General features: G+C 43.8%; 1 protein-coding gene across 4 annotated transcripts in view; it reads right to left on the bottom strand.

Moving 5' to 3' along the window:
• Positions 1–722: 722 nt before the first annotated feature.
• PATL1 (PAT1 homolog 1, processing body mRNA decay factor) overlaps positions 723–25,189 on the bottom strand; it is a 155,473-nt gene continuing 131,006 nt past the window's right edge. For all 4 annotated transcript variants that reach the window (XM_073563152.1, XM_073563150.1, XM_073563151.1 and 1 more), the window contains 5 exons: positions 13,128–13,287; positions 12,905–13,045; positions 9,612–9,700; positions 1,792–1,941; positions 723–1,090 (listed from right to left, as the gene is read on the bottom strand). In XM_073563152.1, the coding sequence (XP_073419253.1) occupies positions 1,072–1,090; positions 1,792–1,941; positions 9,612–9,700; positions 12,905–13,045; positions 13,128–13,287 (559 nt within the window). In that variant the 3' untranslated portion in view covers positions 723–1,071. The remainder of the gene's footprint in view (positions 1,091–1,791; positions 1,942–9,611; positions 9,701–12,904; positions 13,046–13,127; positions 13,288–25,189) is intronic.

Below are 25,189 nucleotides of genomic sequence, written 5' to 3' on the forward strand. Positions count from 1 at the left end.
ATCAGATTTGAGGACATTCATGAAGGAGGATCTGACAGAGGCAATACTTTTTCTGAGGACAAATTTATAGATTTCTTCTTATTAACTGCATAAAAGTGTTTATTGCATATTTACTTACAGTTTATAAAAGTTTATAAAAGTTATTTGCTATATTCTAATTAATGTAGTTTTTGCTCTAAGTGGTCTGATTACTTATATGATGGTGAGAAACTGAATAAGCACGATGTTTAATATTTTACAACAGCAAATTTGTTGTTATGAATTGGCCATTTATGAAGGAGTCGGAGTCGCAACTGTGGCTTACCGACTCCACAGCCCTGAGCATAACACCCATGGTTCTGTGTCCCCCAATGAGGCGACAGAGTAATATTGCGTTATCAACGCGTTTCTGGTGTCCAGGCACCCTTAGTCATGACTAAGGGTGCCTGGACAACAGAAACGTGTTGATAACGCAATATTTTGCACCACCTATGCTGACATTTTTATCCTCTAGTTGAAAATGTTCTAGTGAATAAAGAATTTATTTTTTTTACTTAATCGTCAAGCTGGACTACTTTCTCATTGGAATATTAACAAGTCACCATCTGGATTTTAATCTAAAAAAATCTGATAAACTCAACTATTTTTCTTGCTTTCAACTTGTCATATCAAAGCATCTTTTATATTCTAATAACCAGTGTTGGTAGGCACATGTACAAATGCGTGGTCATTAATGAGTCCAGTTTAATAATACTTTATATTTATTTACATGGCGCTATATATGTATAAAAAAAATAAACAGGATTCATCTTAAAGATCCTTTCAGTGACATTAGCAATGATGGATCTCACAGAGCCATTCTTTAACAACATCCTACACAAAAAACAGTATGGGCTCAGCCTGGTACATATTCTGTCTCGCATCGGTTTAGCTGTGTCTTCCTGTAGATGGAGGGCAACCACGCCTTTCTCCTTACTGCAATGCTTCATCATATACACCTTTGCGGAAACATAATAAAACCTTACATAAAACCCTTGAAGCAAAGACTGAAAGGTAGTTTAGGGCTGCGGAGAGTCCAAGGTGCAGTTTTTCTCACGGACTAGGAGCGGACCTAAATTTCAAGGAAAAACAAACTCTTAATGAACAAGATATGTACAGTCATATGTTAAAGTTTGGGCACCCCTATTAATGTTAACCTTTTTTCTTTATAACAATTTTGGTTTTTGCAACAGCTATTTCAGTTTCATATATCTAATAACTGATGGACTCAGCTATATTTCTGGATTCAAATGAGGTTTATTGTACTAACAGAAAATGTGCAATCTGCATTTAAACAAAATTTGACCGGTGCAAAAGTATGGGCACCTCAACATAAGTGACATTAATATTTCGTAGATCCTCCTTTTGCAAAAATAACAGCCTCTAGCATTTTTAGCTTACATTGGGGAATACAGAACTTAAAAGGGGGTTGTCCAAGTAGTGGACAACCTCTTCACTACCAATGAGATGGGTGATCTCTATTGCCCGACTACTGTCAAATGGCTTTTCAGTTCTATGTAGTCACTGCAGTACAATAAACCAGACCATATTCTCTCAAATTTAGGTCTTTATTGTCTGTGCTCTGAATGGTCCAAATGGGATGTTCTCTAGCACCAAAGGAAAGTAGTTAAAACTTAGCCTGTAATCATATAGCATAACAAGTGGCAGAATGTGCACATATTAAAGCCATAATGCTTACACATTTGAAAGCCTTAATCATGTATTGCCTACAGCTTCATACAGCAGGTAAAAAGAAAAAAAATACAATTTCACCTGAACTTTGACTGCAATTGACTGAGACTCTGATCATCGAGGTAACGTGAAAAGTGCAGTAGAGCTGTGTCCGGAAAGCAGAGGGGCTGCGGTAGGAATCTGGCTTGGACCTGCAAAAGGCAATGGGCAACTTGTGCAACAAGGGGTGTCCTAAAACACAAAACATGCAAATTCATATAAATCAGCAGATGAATATGCAAGTCTTGCTTGCGCAGAAGTCTGTACACAGAGGCTGATGCATTTTCCTGACAGCTTAGCAACACAATCATTACACAAAGCAAGTGGCTGCTCATGGGCCAAAATTAAAAGGAAAATGAACATGACAGGTTTAGCTGTGCAAGGCTGAAAATAATAAATATACATAAAAAATACACATATATATATATATATATATATATATATATATATATATATATATATTTTACACACACACACACACAGTATATACATACACACACAGTATATACATACACACTCGTGTGTAAGCCAACCCCCTAAATTTGCCACAAAAAACTGGAAAAACTTATTGACTCATGTAAAGCCTAGGATGGAAAATGCAGCAGCTACTGGTAGATTTCAAAAATAAAAAAAGATACCAATAAAAGATTACTTGAGACATCAGTAGGTTAAATGTTTTTGAATATCCATATTGAATCGGGAGCCCCATATAATGATACATACAGTTCATGATGGCCCCATAAGATGCTCCACACAAAATACACCCCATATAATGCTGCACAAAGGTTAATAATGGCCCCATAAGATGCTCCACACAAAATACACCCCATATAATGCTGCACAAAGGTTAATAGCCCCATAAGATGCTCCATAAAATATGCCCCATATGCTGCTCCATAAAGGTTATGGCCCCATAAAATATTCCATAGATTATGCCCCATATAATGTTCCATAGATTATGCCCCATAAAATGCTTCATAAGTTGCTCCATAGATTATACCCCATATGCTACCCCATAAAATACTCCATAGTTTATGCCCCCATATGCTGCCGCTGCAAATAAAAATGACACTCACATCTCGTCGCTGGGGGCCCGGTGCCGGTGTCCTGAGTAGGCGGGGACAGGTGCTGATGTCACCGCTGGCTCAGGACCCCGGCACTGGTGATATTTACCGATCCCCGCTCCATGGCTGCACGTCACTCTGTTTGCTGGGTCCCTCTGTCAGTGACGTTCAGGCAGAGGGCGTGGTGCGCACTAACTACGTCACCGCGCCCTCTGACCTGAACATCACAGAGGATGCAGAGGAGAGGACAGAGCAGCGCACGATGGAGTGGGGGCAGGTGAATATAGCATATACTTACCCCCCTGGTCTCTGCAGCCCCTTCTCCCGGTCTCAGGCTCCCTCCTTCAGTGGTCACATGGTACCGCTCATTTAAGTCATAAATATGCGCTTATTCAGGACTTTAATGAGCGGTACCACGTGACCGCTAAAGGAGCCCGAGACCGCGCCAGGGGGGTAAGAATGATGTCTGACACCCCCGCTCCCCCTCCGACCCCTGGTATATGACTCGCGTGTAAGCCAAGAGGGGGACTTTCAGCCCCAAAAAATGGGCTGAAAATCTCAGCTTATACGAGGGTATATATATCGGAACTTTCAGCCTTGCACAGCTAAACCTGTTGTATTCATTTTCTTTTTAATTTTGGCCCATGAGTAGCCATATGCTAAATGGAAATATAGAATATAGATATTGAAATAGGAAATGTAAGTTCTATAGAATAAACAGTTGCATAAATAAAGCTATGACTAATATAAATACATTTATACAGTACAGACCAAAAGTTTGGACACTTTCTCATTCACAGTTTTATTTTCATGACTATGAAAATTCTAGATTCACTCTGAAGGCATCAAAACTATGAATTAACACATGTGGAATTATATAAATAAAAAGTGTGAAAACTGAAAATATGTCTTATATTCTAGCTTCTTCAAAGTGGCCACCTTTTGCTTTGATTACTGCTTTGCACACTCTTGGCATTCTCTTGATGAGCTTCAAGAGGTAGTCACCGGAAATGGTCTTCCAACAGTCTTGAAGGAGTTCCCAGAGATACTTAGCACTTGTTGGCCCTTTTGCCTTCACTCTGCTGTCCAGCTCACCCCAAATCATCTCGATTGGGTTCAGGTCTGGTGACTGTGGAGGCCTGGTCATCTGGCGTAGCACCCCATCACTCTCCTTCTTGGTCAAATAGGCCTTACACAGCCTGGAGGTGTGCTTGGGGTCATTGTCCTGTTGAAAAATAAATGATAGTCCAACTAAAAACGCAAACCGGATGGAATAGCATGTCGCTGCAAGATGCTGTGGTAGCCATGCTGGTTCAGTATGCCTTCAATTTTGAATAAATCCCCAACAGTGTCACCAGCAAAGTACCCCCACGCCATCACACGTCCTCCTCCATGCTTCACGGTGGGAGTCCATCCGTTCACCTTTTCTGCGTCCCACAAAGACACGGTGGCTGGAACCAAAGATCTCAGATTTGGACTCATCAGACCAAAGCACAGATTTCCACTGGTCTAATGTCCATTCCTTGTGTTCTTTAGCCCAAACAAGTCTCTACTGCTTGTGGCCTGTTCTTAGCAGTGGTTTCCTAGCAGCTATTTTACCATGAAGGCCTGCTGCACAAAGTCTCCTCTTAACAGTTGTTGTAGAGATGTGTCTGCTGCTAGAACTCTGTGTGGCATTGACCTGGTCTCTAATCTGAGCTGCTGTTAACCTGCGATTTCTGAGGCTGGTGACTCGAACTTATCCTCTGCAGCAGAGGTGACTCTTGGTCTTCCTTTCCTGGGGCGGTCCTCATGTGAGCCAGTTTCTTTGTAGCGCTTGATGGTTTTTGCCACTGCACTTGGGAATACTTTCAAAGTTTTCCCAATTATTCGGACCAACTGACCTTCATTTCTTAAAGTAATGATGGCCACTCATTTTTCTTTACTTAGAATTTGTATTATGGCAAGAAAAAAGCAGCCAACAGTCTATTCGGTAGGACTATCATCTGCGTATCCTCCAGACTTCAGCAAAACACAACTGATGGTCCCAACCCCATTTATAAGGCAAGAAATCTCACCAATTAAACCTGAAAGAGCACACCTGTTAAGTGAAAACTATTTCCGGTGACTACCTCTTGAAGCTCATCAAGAGAATGCCAAGAGTGTGCAAAGCAGTAATCAAAGCAAAAGGTGGCTACTTTGAAGAACCTAGAATATAAGACATATTTTCAGTTGTTTCACACCTTTTTGTTAATTATATAATTCCACATGTGTTAATTCATAGTTTTGATGCCTTCAGGGTGAATCTACAATTTTCATAGTCATGAAGATAACGAAAACTTTTTAAATGAGGTGTGTTGAGGAGATTGGGATCCAGCAAAAGGATGAAAGTTCACCAGATTTGTAAAAACTACTTCTTTATTAATCCATTATGTCATAAAAAGTAAGAGGAACTCCAATCAATTATGTCATATACATACATATATATATATATATATATATATATATATATATATATATATATACACACACACACTCACTGGCCACTTTATTAGGTACACCTGTCCAACTGTGTGTTAAGACTTAATTTCTAATCAGCCAATCACATGGCGGCAACTCAGTGCATTTAGGCATGTAGACATGGTCAAGACAATCTCCTGCAGTTCAAACCGAGCATCAGTATGGGGAAGAAAGGTGATTTGAGTGCCTTTGAACGTGGCATGATTGTTGGTGCCAGAAGGGCTGGTCTGAGTATTTCAGAAACTGCTGATCTACTGGGATTTTCACGCACAACCATCTCTAGGGTCCGAAAAAGAAAAAAAATCCAGTGAGCGGCAGTTCTGTGGCCGGAAATGCCTTGTTGATGCCAGAGGTCAGAGGAGAATGGGCATACTGGTTCGAGCTGATAGAAAGGCAACAGTGACTCAAATTGCCACCCGTTACAACCAAGGTAGGCAGAAGAGCATCTCTGAACGCACAGTGCGTCGAACTTTGAGGCAGATGGGCTACAGCAGCAGAAGACCACACCGGGTACCACTCCTCTCAGCTAAGAACAGGAAACTGAGGCTACAATTTGCACAAGCTCATCGAAATTGGACAGTAGAAGATTGGAAAAACGTTGCCTGGTCTGATGAGTCTCGATTTCTGCTGCGACATTCGGATGGTAGGGTCAGAATTTGGCGTAAACAACATGAAAGCATGGATCCATCCAGCCTTGTATCAACGGTTCAGGCTGGTGGTGGTGGTGTCATGGTGTGGGGAATTTTTTCTTGGCACTCTTTGGGCCCCTTGGTACCAATTGAGCATCGTTGCAACGCCACAGCCTACCTGAGTATTGTTGCTGACCATGTCCATCCCTTTATGACCACAATGTACCCAACATCTGATGGCTACTTTCAGCAGGATAATGCGCCATGTCATAAAGCTCGAATCATCTCAGATTGGTTTCTTGACCATGACAATGAGTTCACTGTACTCAAATGGCCTCCTCAGTCACCAGATCTCAATCCAATAGAGCATCTTTGGGATGTGGTGGAACGGGAGATTCGCATCAGGGATGTGCAGCCGACAAATCTGCGCCAACTGTGTGATGCCATCATGTCAATATGGTCCAAAATCTCTGAGGAATGCTTCCAGCACCTTGTTGAATCTCTGCCACGAAGAATTGAGGCAGTTCTGAAGGCAAAAAGGGGTCCAACCCGTTACTAGCATGGTGTACCTAATAAAGTGGCCAGTGAGTGTATGTATGTATGTATGTATGTATGTATGTATGTATGTATGTATGTATGTATGTATGTATGTATGTATATATATATATATATATATATATATATATATATATATATACACACACACACACACACGCTGAAGAGCCCGGCGCTGCCCAGGCATAGTAACTGGTTAGTTGTAGCAAATAATAATTATCCTCCATCCCATAGTCCCATGCCTATATACCCATCCTCCATCCCATAGTCCCATGCCCATACACCCATCATACATATTCGCCATCCCATAGTCGAGTGCCCATATACCCATCGTACATATCCGCCATCCCACAGGCCCGTGCCCATATACCCATCATACATATCCTCCATCCCATAGTCCAGTGCCCATATACCCATCACACATCCTTCATCCCATAGTCCCATGCCCATATACCCATCATACATATTCTCCATCCCATAGTCCAGTGCCCATATACCCATCATAAATATTCTCCATCCCATAGTCTCATGCCCATATACCCATCATACATATTCGCCATCCCATAGTCAAGTGCCCATATACCCATCACACATCCATCTCATAGTCCCATGCCCATATACCCATCATACATATCCTCCATCCCATAGTCCCGTGCCCATATACCCATCATACATATCCGCCATCTCATTGTCCCGTGCCCATATACCTGTCATACATATCCTCCATCCCATAGTCCAATGCCCATATACCCATCACACATCCTCCATCCCAGTCCCGTGCCCATATGCATATCCGCCATCCCATAGTCCCGTGCCCATATACCCGTCATACATATCCTCCATCCCATAGTCCAGTGCCCATATACCCATCACACATCCTCCATCCCATAGTCCCGCGCCCATATACATATCCGCCATCCCATAGTCCCGTGCCCATATACCCGTCAAACATATCCTCCATCCCATAGTCAAGTGCCCATATACCCATCACACATCCTCCATCCCATAGTCCCGTGCCCATATACATACCCGCCATCCCATAGTCCCGTGCCCATATACCCGTCATACATTTCCTCCATCCCATAGTCCAGTGCCCATATACCCATCACACATCCTCCATCCCATAGTCAACCATTATGACATCATAATGAGCGGCGGCGGGGCTTGCGACATATGACATCAGCGTCGCCATGGCAACCGTTGTGACATAATGAGGGGCGGGGCTTGATACGCACACACTGCTTCCCCAGTATGCAAATAGGGGCATTATAACATCACAATGAGGGGTGGGGCTTGACACGCACACACACTTTTTCCCCCAGTATGTAGATAGGGGCAAAATTGTTTGGCGAATTGGAACGCGCCGGGTTAAAATTTCGCCTCACAACACAGCTTAGGACGCTCTCGGGGTCCAGACGTGCGACTGTGCCAAATTTTGTGGCTGTAGCTGCGACGGTGCGGATGCCTATCCCGGACATACACACACACTCTGAGCTTTATATATTAGAATATATATATATATATATATATATATATATATATATATATATATATATATATATATATATATATATATATATATACACACATACATACACACACATTAGTTATCAGTCACATGGGATAGTTGCCCATTACAGCCAATCACATTTCAGAGACACCATTGGAAGACTTACTTCTATAGAAAATATGAACCTAATGTGATATTCATCCCCCTGATACATGACTAATGTAGCACTGACACATCCTGATATGTTTACTTTTGTATGCTGTGAGTATTTTCTTTTTACATGGTTTTGTCTGTAGTGTTATGCTCTGCTCAAAAGGAAAGTGCATAATGGTGGAGAACATCAGTTGTATGGATCAAGAAAGTTCCTGGTCATCGCTTCCAGTCGAGCAGAGGCTGTCTGAGCGGCACGGAAAGCAATATTCTCCAGGCTAGCTTTTCACCGGAGATGCATCTTGTGTGCCTTAAATTTGTTCAATCCACGCTGGATCTTAAAATACATTGATACTGGGATATAAACCTGTGTAGGGACTTCATGTTCAAAGATGGTGTCCTGTGAAAGATTTTTATTAGATTTCTAAAAGAAAAAAATAGATTTCAAATCTACCAGTCACACATGTGAAAGGAACAACTCCTCTGCATCTTGTGTACAAAAACAAATCTCCATTTTTTTTTCTTCTTATGAACAGTCAAGAAACAGTGTTGATATGTAGAGGTACGTGCCATAAAATAATCACAGATTACACGATTGTGTTCCCTACTAGTCAAGTCCTTGCAGCACGTTAACCGACAAAGGGAAGTATTCGTGCACATTGGCACAGGGAAGGGTTAACTAGGAAAGATTAAAGTACAATATATATGATGGCGCATACAAGATGATCAGCGCTTGTTTACTGGCCTGTTTATACAATACTAAAATAAAAAAAACAAGCGGATGGGAACAGAATAAAACCATAACATAACTATAATATGATCACTCTGTCCCAAAATGCATCATGTGGCCAACAGCACATTCCCCATTTTCATTGGGCAGTGTCCTGCAGATAAAGTGCATTTAGGCAGGCCGGTAAGCAGTATAAATCATTAAGAGAGGATTGTCCTCTCATTGATGAGGGAAAAATGTTGTCCAGCCTCCAATTTTTTGAATGGCAAAACGGATCACACATGCTGTGTATACAAAAATATAATAGGGCCGAGTCCTCAAGACTGGTGTTGCGCATGCTCGTGCCATGCCAGTCTTGACAGTACACAACGCCGAATTCATTACGAGATGCATGCCACTCAGTGAGATGGTGCCTCTAGTTAGCGACATGCACCTTCATGTGCAGCACCAGAACTACTACTCCAGACAGATTTGATTAAATCAACAGAGGTGTTGCCATGCCCAGACTCCTCCTGCCCAGTCTCCTCCCCAGCTTCACCCATTTCAGCAGAGCTGACGTACAAAGTCGTGACAATGCCAAAATTTGCCAAATCCTTACACAACTGTGGGTTGTGCAAAAATTTTGTGACTTTTCAAAGCTTCTAAGACACTATTGAGGTGTTTGAAGAATCGACCACATTGTCTTGTAGACAATTTTCATTTAATGATCAGATGATACAACATACCAGAGAGATTGGTTCAGTGCGGTAGGACATTTAGAGCTCATCAATTCTTCACCTCGGTCAAGAATCTGGCAAAGGAGGGTCAAGCCGAGCTGTGGGGTAATAAGAACAATACAAGAGCGCATGGTGATGTTACTATGCTCACTAATATAAGCAATAGATAGAAAAACACTTTGCTCAATAAGATTCAACATGTAGTCACCTTATAAGGAAAAGTGCCTAGTTTTCTACTGTCGTGGAGCCTTTCTGCTGTACTCATGGCAGAAAGCATAAGCCATCTAGTTTTAGCAGAATGCAAAGGGATTGAGTGTACACATTACTGCTAAACTCGTCTAGTTTCCTAGCATGGGCCTAAAGTCTGTTTGAAATGATTGGGAAGGAGAGGTCACTCCTGCACTGCTGCTAATGAATCTACAATGGTTTCCAACAGACAAAAATTTATTAAATAGGTTTACAGGGTCAACGTGTTTCAAGGTTGTGCAGCACCTCTTCATCAGGACAGAAACCTAGACCACACAAAAAACAGTGTGAAAATTACACACTGTGCAATAAAAAAATAAAAAAAAGTTGCTTCTTGATGCAAGGCCTAAAGGTCACCCTAACAAATAATTGCTTTAACCCCTTACTGCCATTGGACGCAATAGTACGTCCAATGGCAGTACCCCAGCTTTGATGAGGGCTCCAGCGGTGAGCCCGCTGACATGTGCCCGCATAAGAACCAGAGGTCTCCTAGAGACCTCTATGGTTGTTGATGAGGCATTGCTATGAGCGCCACCCGGTGAACGCCGCTCATAGCAATGCTGTAATTCTGCTCATCGATTATATGTAGCCGAGCCGATTGAGTTGTCGATGCTTCTAGCCTCCCATGGAGATTATTGAAGCATGCCAAAAAAAAAAAAAAAAAAAGTTTAAATCACCCCCTTTCGCCCCGTTCAAAATAATAATAAAAAAAAAAAAAATCACACATACACATATTTGGTATCGCCGCGTTCAGAGTCGCCCGATCTATCATATCAATAAAAAAAAGGATTAACCCGATTGCTAAACTGCGTAGCAGGGGGGAAGAAAAAAAAAAAAAAAAAAAAAAAAAAAAAAAAAAAAAAAAAAAAATCGAAACGCCAGAATAACGTTTTTTCTTGTCGCCGCAACATTGCGTTAAAAAGCAATAACAGGCGATCAAAATATCGCATCTGCACATAAATGGTATTCTTAAAAACGCCAGCCCAGTGCACAAAAAATAAGCCCTCACCCAACCCCAGATCATGAAAAATGGAGGCGCTACGGGTATCGGAAAATGGCGCAATTTATTTTTTTTTAGCAAACTTTGAAATTTATTTTCATTACTTAGATATAAAAGAACCTAGACATGTTTGGAGTCTATGAACTCGTAATGACCTGGAGAATCATAATGGCAGGTCAGTTTTAGCATTTCGTGAACCTAGCAAAAAAAAAAGCAAACAAAACAAGTGTGGGATTGAACCTTTTTTTGCAATTTCACTGCACTTGGAATTCTTTTCCCGTTTTCGAGTACACGACATGCTAAAACCACAACTCGTCCCGCAAAAAACAAGCCCTCACATGGCCATATTGACAGAAAAATAAAAAAGTTATGGCTCTGGGAAGAAGGGGAGGGAAAAACGTAAAGCCAAAAATTAAGGGGTCAAATGTGGGTGTGATTACTATTTGAGAAAGTAAAGGAATTTGATGGTTTTCCCTGTGGCATCAAGTTTTACTGTTTCTATGTTCTTTCCGGAATCAATTTTCATGTGATAATGAGTGGTCTCATATAACATGAATATGGCCTTGTTATATGAATGATATTTTCACTAGTGATGAGCGAGTAGCATTGTTGCTCGGATGTTCTCCGAGTGTTGGCGTGATCGGAGATTTAGATTTTCGTCTCAGCTGCATGATTTACGACTGCTAGACAACTTGAATACATATGTGGAGTGCCTGTTTGTTAGGGAATACCCACATGTATTCAGCCTGTCTACAAGTCGCAAGTCATGCAGCTGAGAGACGAAAACTAAATCTCCGAGCACGACAAAATACTCGCAGATCACCTGAGCATGCTCAGGGACATCCGAGTAACAATGCTACTCGCTCATCACTAATTTTCACCCTTTGGCATAGAATCACGCATAATTCTGATATGTGCGCTCATTATCTAAATGATAAATATAGGTTGAAATCCTGTATAAAAGGCCACTGAGAACATTATGCACTCTGGATGTTTAAGTGACTGGATATGAACTGTGATACGCCGCGTTCACATGTTCAGAATATATGGTGAGTTTTATATCTCCGTATTTATAAGCCAAAACCAGAAGTGGAACAATCAGAGGTAAAGTATAATAGAAACTCGTGACCACTTCTGTATTTGTCACCCACTCCTGGTTTTGGCTTACAACTACTGATGTAAAATATTGACCAATTATTGAACGTGTGAACATGGTCTTATACTCCAAGCGAACAGATAAAAGTTCCTTAAAGTCTGACAGTTTCCTCAATTTGTAAAATTAGATTGATACAACCATTTGCAGATAGAGTGGGTATAACAAGAAAGATACAAAAAGTGGGAGAAGAGTGAAGAACCCAGCCACATTATCAATTTGGTATTTCCAGTAGCTCCAAGAATGAACAAGAGTAATGAACAAGAGGCATTTTTTATATACACATGACGGCCATACTCAGAAAAGTATAAATACTATAGTGGTGCTTCAAAGTTTGTGTCTGGAAAGACAAACCACATGTCAGTCTCCGCGGGTGAGCCTTGGGCGTCTCTGGACGCATAGTGGACGTGAGATTTCTTGAAATCCCCTCCACTATGCTGTAACATCTGGACGCTGCGGGTTGGACACTGCAGAGGTACGCACTGTCCAACCCGCAGCGTTTACTGACCTTATGCACTATGTAGAACAGGAGGTCAGTTTTCACTGCATGACTCATCAGTCACTGCAAAAGTCCCTGACAGGGGAGGAGGTGAAAAGGGGACTGATTTCTGCAGGGACAAGAAACTTACTGTTTCTACATAGAGCAAAGAGAAGAGTTAACTGGGTAGAAATGCAAAATGAGCAATTGTAAGTACACAGTGCTAGATAATATGATGACTGCAACATATTAAGAGGATACAAACTTTGTTGGAAGGAGTAGTTCTTTAACATGATAAAATGGAGCGGTATAGGTACAAGCACAATGCCATTGTCGATCTACTGGACCAAACATTTAGAAAAGACTTTTACACATTTACATAATTGTGTATGTTATTTTTTTCTAAAAAAGCATTTAAGCTTTACCTTATTCTGGAGAAGAGATGTAAGTTGCTGTTGAGGAGAAGTAACGCCAGATCCACAGAGACACTGCAGCAGAGAAGTGATGCTTGATCCAGACAGCTGGCTCACCACTTGAGCACAGGGAACAGCCAGGCATGGCAAAATCTGGGAGAGATCAGTTGTAACAAAATTTGCTTGAAACATATAAGAAATGGAGATTTGCAAAACACTAGTAAAGAATGGACACCTGATCTTGAACATCTTTCTTGATGAGGAAGGGCAAGCTGTGTGCTGCAGTGGAAATCAATGAAGTACACTGCTGCAAAGGAAAGAAAGGGAGAATCCGTCCCACCAAGCGCTTTCCCTTTCTAATGCACATGATCTGGACAATCTGTTCCTCAGTTGCTCTGTGGGTAAAGTTGAAAGCAGGATTAAGCAAACTGCATGTATCTAATCAACAGAGAACCTAACCTAGTTTGTTTAATACTATTATTTGTCCAATTTCAATATGGAATTGTGTCATTTGTTTCCTTAACACCTTCAAACCACAGTCTGTTTTCACCTTCACGACCAGGTCAAAATTGCTCAATTCTGACCAATGTAACCTTTATGTGGTGGGAACTATGGAACGCTTCAATGATCCCACTGATTGATATTTTTTGTGACACATTGTACTTCATGATAGTATTAAATATTCAGTGTGAAAATATCATTTAATCAAAATTGAGATTTTGAAAAAAAATCCCGATTTTTTAATTTTCAAACTTTTTTTAGAGTTTAAAAATTCAAAGAAAAGAAAACACACAAAATACTGAACGACATTTACCACATGTCTACTTTATGTCAGCCTCATTTTTAAACATTACGATGTGTAATAGGTTTAAAAATTAGCAGTAATTTTTCATTTTTCCAAAGTAACTGAGGGTCCGATAAGTCAGACCCTATTGTAAAAATGGCACCCCTCGTGGTATTCAAAACTGCATTTGCAAAGTTTGTTAACTCTTCAGATGTTCTAACAGCAAATTGAAAGAAAATAAAAAAAGTTACATATTTATAGTGAAAATATTGCTTTAGCGCCAATTTTTTCATTTTCATAAGGGTAACTGGAGAAACTGGATCACTCAATTTGTTGCACAATTGTTTCTGAGTATGTGATACCCCATATGTGGGGAGAAAACTACCGTCTGAAAGCAGTGCTTGGATGGGAAGAAGTGCTATTTGACTTTTCAAGTGCAGAATAGACTATGGACACCATTGTTGCATTTGAAGAGCCCCCGAGGTGCCAAAATAATAGACTCCCACCCATAAGTCACCCCCCCCCCCCCATTTTGGAAACTACACCCCTCAAGGAATTTATTCTATGGGTGTGGTGAATACTTTAATATTTTGAACCTACTGATTCACAGAATTTAACAATATTGGAACAGAAAAATGAAATATATTATTTTCCACAAAAATGTTGCTTTAGTCCCACATTTTTCATTTTCACAATGGTAACAAGAGAAAATGGATCAACCAATTTGTTTTGAAATTTCTCCTGAGTACGCCGACACCCCATCTGTTTGGGCACATGGCAGGGCTTGGTAAGGAAGAAGCTCCATTTGACTTTTGAAGCACAGATTTGGTAGGATTAGACTGCGGGCACCAAGTAGCATTTAAAAGGAGCCGCTGGGATAAAATAGCAGAAACTTGCCAAAAGTGACCGCATTTTGAAAACTACACCTCTTGAGGATTTCGTCTAGAGGGGTGTATTGTGCATTTTAAACTCACAGCTAATTCACAGGATAGTGTAAACATTCAGCTGTGGAAATAGAAAGAAATTCCCACTTCAATTTTGTTTTAGCCCCAAATTTTCAAAAGGGCTAAGAAAATAGACCATATACTTTGTTACACAATTTCTCCTGAGTACGCCAATACACCATGTGTGGTCGGAAACTACTTTTCATATCCAATGGAAAGCTCAGAAGGGAAGCAGCACCATATAGAAATGCAGATTTTGCTTGAATGGTTTGCAGGTGCCATGAGCCATTGGAAGAGCCCCTGAGGTGCCCTATTGTAGTGCGAATATAAAAAGGAGATTTTTGTGTACTCACCGTAAAATCTCTCTTAGCCTCTAATTGGGGGACACAAGACCTTGTGTTATGCTTTCTGTCCACTAGGAGGTGACACTATGCTTAATCTGAAAAAAATTTGGCTCTGGCTCCTCCTCCACAGTATACACCCCTGGGCGGCATCCGCCTTACCTCAGTTTTTGTACCCAAGCAGTAGGAGGAGATAACAAATCCAACATAACCAAGCCTATAAACAAAGGCTACTATGTACAGCTCAAGGAACAATATGAGTACCCAACATAATAACAGCCCGCAAGGGCAACAGGGTGGGAGCTGTGTTCCCCAATTAGAGGCTAAGAGAAAGAGATTTTACGGTGAGTACACAAAAATCTCCTTTACTCTGTCGCCTCATTGGGGGACACAAGACCTTGGGACGTCCCAAAGCAGTCCCTGGGTGGGAAGCAATGGACGAATATTGTGCTGACAGGTCCCTAGACTAGGGACACTGCCGCCTGCAGTACCCGTCTACCCAGACTCGCTTCCACTGAGGACTGAGTATGCACACTATTTTGTTTCGTAAACGTGTGTAAGCTAGTCCAAGTGGCCGCTTTACACACGTGTTGTGCTGAAGCCTGGCGTCGAATGGCCCAGGAGGCTCCTACCGCCCGTGTGGAATGTGCCGTGATACCGGCCGGAATAGGAGAATTGTTTAGGCGGTAGGCGCCATGGATGGTGGACCTGATCCACCTGGCAAGGGTAGCTTTTGAAGCTGGTAAACCCTTGCGAATGCCTTCTGGAATAAGGAAAAAAAAAGGAATCAGACTTCCGGAAGGGTGGAGTCCTAGACACACACACATACGCAATGCCCTGGCAAGGTAAAGAGTATGCAGGGCCCTCTCCACTCTATGAACCGGAGCCGGGCAAAGGGTCGGTAATGAGATGCCCTCATTGAGGTGGAAATCAGACACAACCTTTGGAAGGAAGGATGGAACTGTACAGAGAACCACTTTGTCCTGGTGGAAGAATAGGAAAAGCTGTTTGCAGGAGAGCGCTGACAGCTCAGACACCCTGCGTAGCGAGGTGATTGCCACGAGGAAGACCACCTTTTGTGATAAAACTCGAAGTGGAACTTCCTTAAGAGGTTGAAAAGGAGGTGCCTGTAGAGCAGGTAGGACCAAATTAAGGTCCCACGTATCCAGTGGACGTCTGTAAGGAGGGACCAATCTGGAGACTCCCTGAAGAAACGTCCTGACTTGTGGTTTGTTAGCAATACGCTTCTGAAAGAGCACTGAAAGCGCTGACACCTGACCCTTAAGCGATCCTAAGGATAGGCCGGCGTCCAGACCTGATTGAAGGAAACCACGAACTTTCGGAAGAGAGTAAGGGAACGGAATTCGCCAACGAGAGAGTCGCACCAAGTAAAATACGTTTTCCAGGTACGATAATAAACTTTGGCGGAAGCTGGTTTCCGTGCCCTGATCATGGTTCTAATGACGTCTGGAGCAAACCCTGCCTGGGTTAAAACCCAGGTTTCAAGGACCACGCCGTCAAATTGAGAGTCCCTAAATTCTGGTGGTAGAACAGGCCATGAGACAGGGGATCGGGACAGTCTGGAAGACGCCAAGGGGTGTCTGCTGTAAGCTGAAGGATGTCGGCGTACCATGTACGTCTGGGCCAGTCCGGCGCAATTAGGATGGTCGGAACTCCTTCCTGTTTGAACTTCCTCATGACTCTGGCCATCAGGGGAAGAGGTGGGAAAATGTACAGAAGCTGGAACTGAGTCCAGTCCTGAACCAGGGCATCCGCCCCGAGCAACCTCGGACCGCGTGTCCTTGCCATGAAAATGGAGACCTTGGCATTGAGATGAGATGCGAATAGGTCCACGTCCGGAGTCCCCCAGCGATAACAGATCCGACGAAAGATTTTGGGATGGAGACCACTCCTCCGAGTCCATTTCCTGTCTGATGAGGTAGTCGGCTTCCCAGTTGTCCACACCCGAACTGTGGACCACTGAGAGTACTGATTTCTTGTTTTCTGCCCAGCGAAGGAGACGCGCCACTTCTCTCATTGCCTGGGGACTGCGAGTCCCACCTTGGTGGTTCACATATGCCACTGCCGTGGCATTGTCCGACTGCACTCTGATGTGAGAGGCCTTCAGCAGATGGCAAAAAACTTTTAGCGCCAGGAAGATAGCTGGTATCTCCAGAATGTTGATGGGCATGGTCGCTTCTATTGGAGACCACGTGCCCTGTGAAGTAGGTGCACTGCACCCCATCTTGTTAGACTCGCATCGGTGGTCAGGACTTTCCATCGACTGGGAAGAAAGAATTTTCCTTTGGCCAGTACGGGTGGTTTAAGCCACCAGTACAGTGATTTCCTGGTTGACTCAGTCAGTCGGAACTCCCTTTCGAGGGAGAAAGGTTTCCTGTCCCAGGATCTGAGAATGGCTAGTTGAAGAGGTTTGAGGTGGAACTGGGCAAATGGTACCACCTCCATTGCTGCTGCCATCCTGCTAAGGAGTCTCCTGGCAAACCGAAGAGATCGGCAAGGTATGTGGATTAACATGCGAACTGCACAGCGGATAGCTTGTACCTTGTCCTTGGGAAGGTGTACCAGACCCCTGGAGGTATCGAATAGAATCCCTAGGAAGATCAGTGACTGACTCGGGAGTAGTTGACGACTTCTTAAAGTTGACTAGCCAGCCTAGACGAGTTAGTGTGTTGATCGTGATCGAGACGCTGTCTTCGCAGTCTTTGACAGTAGGTGCCTTGATGAGTAGATCATCCAGACATGGGACGACCACTATGCCTCTGAGTGTAGGACATCCATGGTGGCTGCCATAACCTTGGTGAATGTTCTGGGAGCCGTGGCTACTCCGAAAGGCAAAGCCACGAACTGGTATTGATTCTGCCCTATTGTGAACCTGAGAGATCTTTGATGAGCAGGCGCAATAGGGATGTGCAGGTATGCCTCTTGTATGTCTATGGAGGCGAGATATTCTCCCTGTTCCATAGCCGCAATGATGAATCGAAGGGACTCCATGCGAAACTGCCGAACTCTTACAAACTTTTTGAGTTGCGTTAGGTCCAGGAATTGGCCGAACGCTGCCTCCCTTTTTGGGAACCACAAATAGGTTGTAGTAGAGTCCTCGGAATCTCTCGTTTTCGGGAACCCGTATTATGACTCCTGCTTGAAGGAGAGAGAGACACTATTTCCTTGACCCACCTGTCCTCTGTAATAGGCAGCCAGACTTGCTGAAAGTTTAAAAGTCGACCGCCTACAGGTGGGGGTGTCTTCCGTATTTCGTGAGTCATGACGAGGAGAAATTCTGGAATTTCCCTCCTTTGGGCTTTGCCTGGCCTGATGTTGACCGCCAATTCTTGTCCGTCCTGTGTGCTGTCCTTTGGTTGTCCCTGTGAGGGGGAACGGTTGTAATTCTGTGAAGGACGTGAAGCGGCCTAGCCTGAGGAGTTCCGAAAAGACCGGAACCTAGCCTGGTTACGTCGCTTAAACATACGTTTAGGTTGCGGTTGGGGAAGAAAGGTACTCTTACCCCCCATGGCATTGGAAATCATCTTGTCTAATTTTTCCCCGAAAAAAAAAAAAAAAATCTCCCACTGACGTACGGGAGATCCGTAAGAGGCTTGTTTGAAGACGCGTCCGCTTCCCATTCTCGCAGCCAGAGGATACGTCTGATTGTAATTACATTCGCTGCTATACCTGCTACGCCTCTTGCAGAATCAAAAGCTGCAAGGCGTATGTAATCTGCCACCACCGCTATCTGAACTAATTGATCGTACATCTGAGGAGCAGACTTTTGGAGGTTCTCCTGCAATCTTTTGGCCCATTCCAGAATGGCCGTGGCTGCCCACGTTGAGGTGGGAGCCAGGGAGGCTCCTGCAGCCTCAAAAATTGAACGAGCCATGCGCTCAACCTGCCGATCTGCTGTATCCTTCAGGGTTGAGCTATCTGGCTGTTAGAGGAGAGACTGTGCTGCAAGCTTAGAGATAGGGGGATCGATTTCCGGTGGATCTGTCCACTTCTTGGTCTTTTTGAGGAAAAAAAAAAAAAAAAAAAAAGTATCTAGCCCTTTTTTACGGTTGGCGAATTTTTTGGCAGACTGCGAAAAATGCTTATCAAGGATGTCCTGAAAGCTTGGGTGAAAAGAAAAAAACTTTAGGGACTTCAGGGGCCCCTCAAAACAGATCTTATGTTTTGGGGGTTCTTGGGGAGCATCGGATAAAACCAGCACCCGATGAATAGAAGTGATAATGTCCTCAACTAGCGCTGTATTGCTAGGAGGACAAGGAGCCTGAGACTCCTATGTTTCCTTTTCTGATTCGGAGTCACAGATGCCCTCTGAATCCTGCGCATCGCTGAGGCGTTGCCTGGAGGGAGATCTGGACCGCCGCTTTTCCATGCCCGAAGATCTCTGTGGAGATCTGCTGCGCCCGTCTCTGGAATGAGACGGTCTAGGAGACCTAGAATTAGAGTGTCTCTGCCTAGAGCAGGACGACCGTGAGCCATGGGAGGATGTAGCTGAACGTGACCTATGGGGCCGTTCACTACTAGCATTGCCAGGGACTGCCTGTCCGCTTATAGCTGGGATATGACCCTGCATAGCCTGAAGCAATGTGGAAGTCAGCGTATCTATGGACTGTGACATAGATGCAGCCCATACCGGCATGTCAGTGGAGTTGAAACAGTGACAGGAGCCTCTTGGGGCACTGACCCAGCATTTTGGGAACAACTCTAGCAGTACGGTGCATGTTGCCACTGGGAAGATTGTCTCTCTCTTCTTCTTTCGGACCTGGAGACAGACATAGTGCACTGAGTGCCGGCAGGTTATTCTGACCAAAAACCTTACAGGGGTGGCTATGCAGAGGAGCGCTATAGGGAACCTATAGGGAGTCTGCGTCCACAGCAGGATATTATCCTGCTGTGCCTTACCCCACCGGTGTGCTCCTAGATCCGGCGCCAGCAGAAAAACTTCGGTTCTGCGCCCCCTGGAGACTGTGCAGCGTTCTTGAGTAATATAGCAGCGCTGCTGTCTTCCCTGAGGTAAAGAGGTGGGAGGGAGGAGGGGCGGAGCAGAAAAAGGGCACGCAGACAGGTAAAACTGCGCCTTCCTGGCTCGATCCGGCCCCTGTATGACGCTGTGCAGCGTCATTATCATCATCCAGGGGGGCAGGCCGGGGGCGGTAACAAGGGGCGGCGGCTTCGGCTTAGGCCGAAGCCGCGGTCTAAAGTAGAAAATCCTGCCCGGGAAGGGCTCCAGAGCGGCGCGGTAGTCCGGAGGGGGGCGGAAAACGAACCAAAACCCCCCCGGATGAGTGCCATATCGCCCTGACGCCCCTATATACGCAGCGCAGCCCTGTGAAGGGTCTTTTTGACCCCTTTTGAGGGCTGACGCTGCCGCAGGGACAGGAATCCCTGCATACTGTGGCCCAAATATGACAGCCCCCGGCCCCATAGCAGACCTCAGCAGTGCTGGGGCTACAATAAAGTTAGCACTGCGAACGCAGCTCCTACCTGTGGCGTCTCAACCTAACATCCCTAGAGGGGGTTAGGGAGGGCGCTTCACCGCCATCAGGAGGAATTCTTCCTCACCTCAGCCTCAACCCAAAAAGCCCAGGGCCTGGGGAAGGAGGGGGGTTCTCGACCTCGAACCATGCACCCGAAGGGCTGGGGAGGGAGCGACATGGGGAAGAGCCATCTCTACCTCAACCGGGTACCGCTAAAAAGAGGACCGAGGAGGGAGCCATGTCGGGAGTCTCAGAGAGACCCTCTTTTCTTCATCTGTGTCAAGAAGAATCTTCTTAGGTGTGCCTCCTTGCGACACTAAGCAAAAACTGAGGTAAGGCGGATGCCGCCCAGGGGTGTATACTGTGGAGGAGGAGCCAGAGCCAAATCTTTTTCAGATTAAGCATAGTGTCGCCTCCTAGTGGACAGAAAGCATAACACAAGGTCTTGTGTCCCCCAATGAGGCGACAGAGTAAATGGCTATTTTTGAGTCCATATTGAAATATACAGCATGCATTCAGAACATGACAGAGCTGCATTTCTGGTCAAACAGTTACAGACCGAGAATGACGTAATCTGTCTGTGGTGGGTTTATCAGACCATTAAGGCCCCGTTACACAAAACGATGTCCCAGCGATCCCACCAAGGATCCGACATGATGGGATCACTGGGACATCGTTGGGCTGATCGCTGGTGAGCTGTCACAAGACAGCTCCTCCAGCGATCAGGACCAGCGACATGGACGGTGGTTTCTAATGTAAACATCGGGTATCCAAGAGTCTCGGCTCTTGGATACCCGATGTTTACCTTGGAAACCGGCGTACACGCTAGCTCCTGGATACCCGATGTTTACATTAGAAACCAGCATCCTGATCGCTGGTCTCTCGCTGCCACACGCAGCCGATGCATGCTGGGCAGCAGGACACCATCGATTAAAAAAAATGGCCCAGGCCGATCAAGCACGATCAGCGATAACCAGCAGGGGGGCCGGTCGCTGATCCCAGTCACATACAGCGATCTCACTATCGAGATCACTGTGGTGACGGGGCCTTTAGATAGCTGCATTTCTGATGTGAAAGACAATGCTCGCAAGTGACAATCTTCAGAACTGTTGTTTCACAAATAGTTCTAAGTTTCTATGTCATTGTAAATCATTAAGGTTTATTTAACCTCTGTCTGTGTTGGTTTTATCTAAATACATGTGGCTTTTATATTGTAAGGGTTTTTGTTTTGTTATTTGGTAATAGTGTGTCAGAGAATGCAAAATGTGAAGAAAAAAAATTCTAGATTTTTTTTAATTGATTTTCAAAGTTCGGAAAAAGTGCAAATTTCGGTGTTGCCTGCCTTTACATTTCTCCTCATAACTCAGATAGAGAAACAAAATAAACACCATTCTACTCAGAACTGTACAGGCTTTCACTAGATATGTCAGAAGAGTATCTTTGTTAATATTTTACCCACGCGAATGCAAACGCAAAATCTTAAAACGCATTTTCGATAAAAACATTTAATTTAAAAATTTCAAAAAATGCACATGTGCCTGCTATGCGCCTAGCCACATCTGTACCAAAATTCAAGTTGGGATCGCGATGGGATCATATTTAAAAATATATCTATTACAGTGTCAATTCGAAAATCTTGGATTCAGATTTGTTCAGCCTGTGGTCTAAAAGTGTGGGGTCTATATTTACCAAATCCATGATTTGTAGATATTACTGTATTATTTTACAGGTTAGAAGAAGAGGACAGAGGAGAATGCTTTGTTAGGGCTCAACCTGAGAATAAACAGGGGTAGACAGTGAATGCAGAGCAGATGACAGGCCAGCAGCTCTGTCAATCATGTTAAGTATCTGCACCCCACAGAGTCAGGAAGACAGAGCTTCCGAGCTTTCATGTCCTGACATGCCTGGACATGTTCACTCTTGAACAAACAATAGTCTCTAAACAGGCATCAAGGGAGCCGGTGTGCTCCAATGTTGGTGAATGTGTTTAAAGTTTGAGTAAATTTATATTAATAGTTTAATGCTTTACTTATTATTAATGGCTAATACACACACAGCGCTATTCTGAGTGATCATCGTTCAGAAAAACACCCCCATTGATTTCAATGGGGTTAAACACATGCAGTGTTTGAGTAAATCACTGCTTGCACTACTTTTTGATTGCGGCAATAAACGCAGCATTTATCACGATTTATATAAACTGCCATAGTTTTCACTCGCGATAAAAAAACTAATGCAGATATAGTGAAAAATAGGTAGAAAAATGCTGCCAAAACTGCAGCGTTTATCCGCAGACAGAAAAAGCTGTGTGCGCCCTAGCCCTAATACTTACTTTATAGTAACACAGTTATATCTCAAGTGTACTATAAATCTTTATTTTTATTACCCATCTTCCTTAACCCCTTTCTGCCATTAGACGTACTATCCCGTCCATGTGCCCTGGGACTTAATTCCCAAGGACGGGATAGTACGTCTAATGCGATCAGCGGCGCCCACGTGGTGAGCGCCGCTGATCGCGGCCGGGTGTCAGCTGATTATCACAGCTGACACCCGGCACAATGTGTCAGGGGCGGTCACGGACCGCCCCGACACGTTAACCCCTTGTACACCGTGATCAAACACGATCGCGGTGTATCGGGAGTTAAAGGGAAGCTTCGCCAGGGAGGGGACTCCCTCCGTGCTTCCCTGAGCCCCCCACGGCAGTGCAATGTGCAGCGCTGCTGCGGGAGGCTCTTTCCCTACAGGCCCCCGGATCCAAGATGGCGACGGGGGACTGTAGGGAGTGGACTTCCTCACTGCCTGCAAAGCGCAGGCATGAGGAAGTCTGCAGAACTGCCTGTGACAGATTGCTGATCTGTCACAGTGATGTGATGTGACAGATCAGCGACTATGTAATAAAGTAAAAAAAAAAAAAAAAAAAAAAAAAAAAAAAAAATCGCTAAATAAATTAGTAAAAAAAAAAAATATTCCCCAATAAATTCATTCTTTGAAAAAAAAAACAAAAAAAAACAATAAAAGTACACATTTGGTATCGCCGCGTCCGTAGCGACCCGCCCTATAAAACTGTCCCATTAGTTAACCCCTTTAGCGAACCCCTTAAAAAATAAAAAACGAAGCAAAAAATAATGATTTATTATACCACCGAACAAAAAGTGCAATAACGCGCGATCAAAAAGACGCATATAAATATCCATGGTACCGCTGAAAACGTCATCTTGTCCCGCAAAAAACGAACCGCCATACAGCATCATCCGCAAAAAAATAAAAAAGTTATAGCTCGCAGAATAAAGCGATGCAAAAATAATTATTTTTTACATAAAATTGTTTTCATTGCAAAAAACCGACAAAACATAAAAAAACGACCTAAATGAGGTATCGCTGTAACCGTACTGACCCGAAGAATAAAAGCGCTTTATCAATTTTACCGCACGCGGAACGGTGTAAGCGCACCCCCCCCCCCCAAAAGAAATTCATGAAACGCTGGTTTTTGTTCATTCTGCGTCCCAAAAATCGGAATAAAAAGCGATCAAAAAATGTCACGTGCCCAAAAATGGTACCGATAAAAACGTCAACTCGTCCCGCAAAGAATAAGACCTCACATGACTCGGTGGGTCAAAATACGGAAAAATTATAGCTCTCAATATGTGGTGATGCAAAAACTTTTTACAATAAAAAGCGTCTTTTAGTGTGCAACAGCCGCCAAACAAAAACCGCCATAAATAGTAAATCAAACCCCCAGTTATCACACCCTTAGTTAGGGAAAAATAAAATTAAAAAAAAGTATTTATTTCCATTTTCCGGCTAGGGCTAGGGTTAGGGCTAGGGTTAGGGCTAGGGCTAGGGCTAGGGTTAGGGTTAGGGTTAGGGTTAGGGTTAGGGCTAGGGCTGGAGTTATAATTGGGGGGTTTCCACTGTTTGGGCACATCAGGTGCTCTCCAAATGCAACATGGTGTCTGATCTCAATTCCAGCCAATTCTGCGTTGAAAAAGACAAATGGTGCTCCTTCCCTTCCAAGCTCTGCCATGCGCCCAAACAGTGTTTTACCCCCACATATGGGGTATCAGCATACTAAGGACAAATTGCAAAACAACTTTTGGGGTCCAATTTCTCCTGTTACCCTTAGGAAAATAAAAAATTGGGGGCAAAAATATCATTTTTGTGGAAAATAATGATTTTATTTTCACGCCCAGGCGTTATAAACTTCTGTGAAGCACTTGGGGGTTCAAAGTGCTCACCACACATCTAGATAAGTTCCGCGGGGGGTCTAGTTTCCAAAATGGGGTCACTTGTGGGGAGTTTCAATAGTTTAGGTACATCAGGGGCTCTCCAAACGCACATGACACCCGCAGACCAATCCATCAAAGTCTGCATTCCAAAACGTCACTACTTCCCTTCCGAGCCCCGATGTATACCCATACAGTAGTTTTCTCCCACATATGAGGTGTCAGCGTACTCAGGACAAATTGGACAACAACTTTTGGGGTCCAATTTCTCCTTGTACCCTTGGGAAAATGAAAAAGTTGGTGACTAAAAGATCATGTTTGTGGAAAAAATACGATTTTTGTATTTTCACGCACGGGCGTTATAAACTTCTGTGAAGCACTGGGGGGTTCAAAGTGCTCACCACACATCTAGATAAGTTCCTTGGGGGGTCTAGTTTCCAAAATGGTGTCATTTGTGGGGGGTTTCTACTGTTTTGGTACATCAGGGGCTTTCCAAACGCAACATGGTGT

The sequence above is a fragment of the Dendrobates tinctorius genome, unplaced genomic scaffold, assembly GCF_039654945.1.
Source record: "Dendrobates tinctorius isolate UK_male_01 unplaced genomic scaffold, ASM3965494v1 ptg000382l, whole genome shotgun sequence".
In the NCBI taxonomy this organism is placed as follows: Eukaryota; Metazoa; Chordata; class Amphibia; order Anura; family Dendrobatidae; genus Dendrobates; species Dendrobates tinctorius.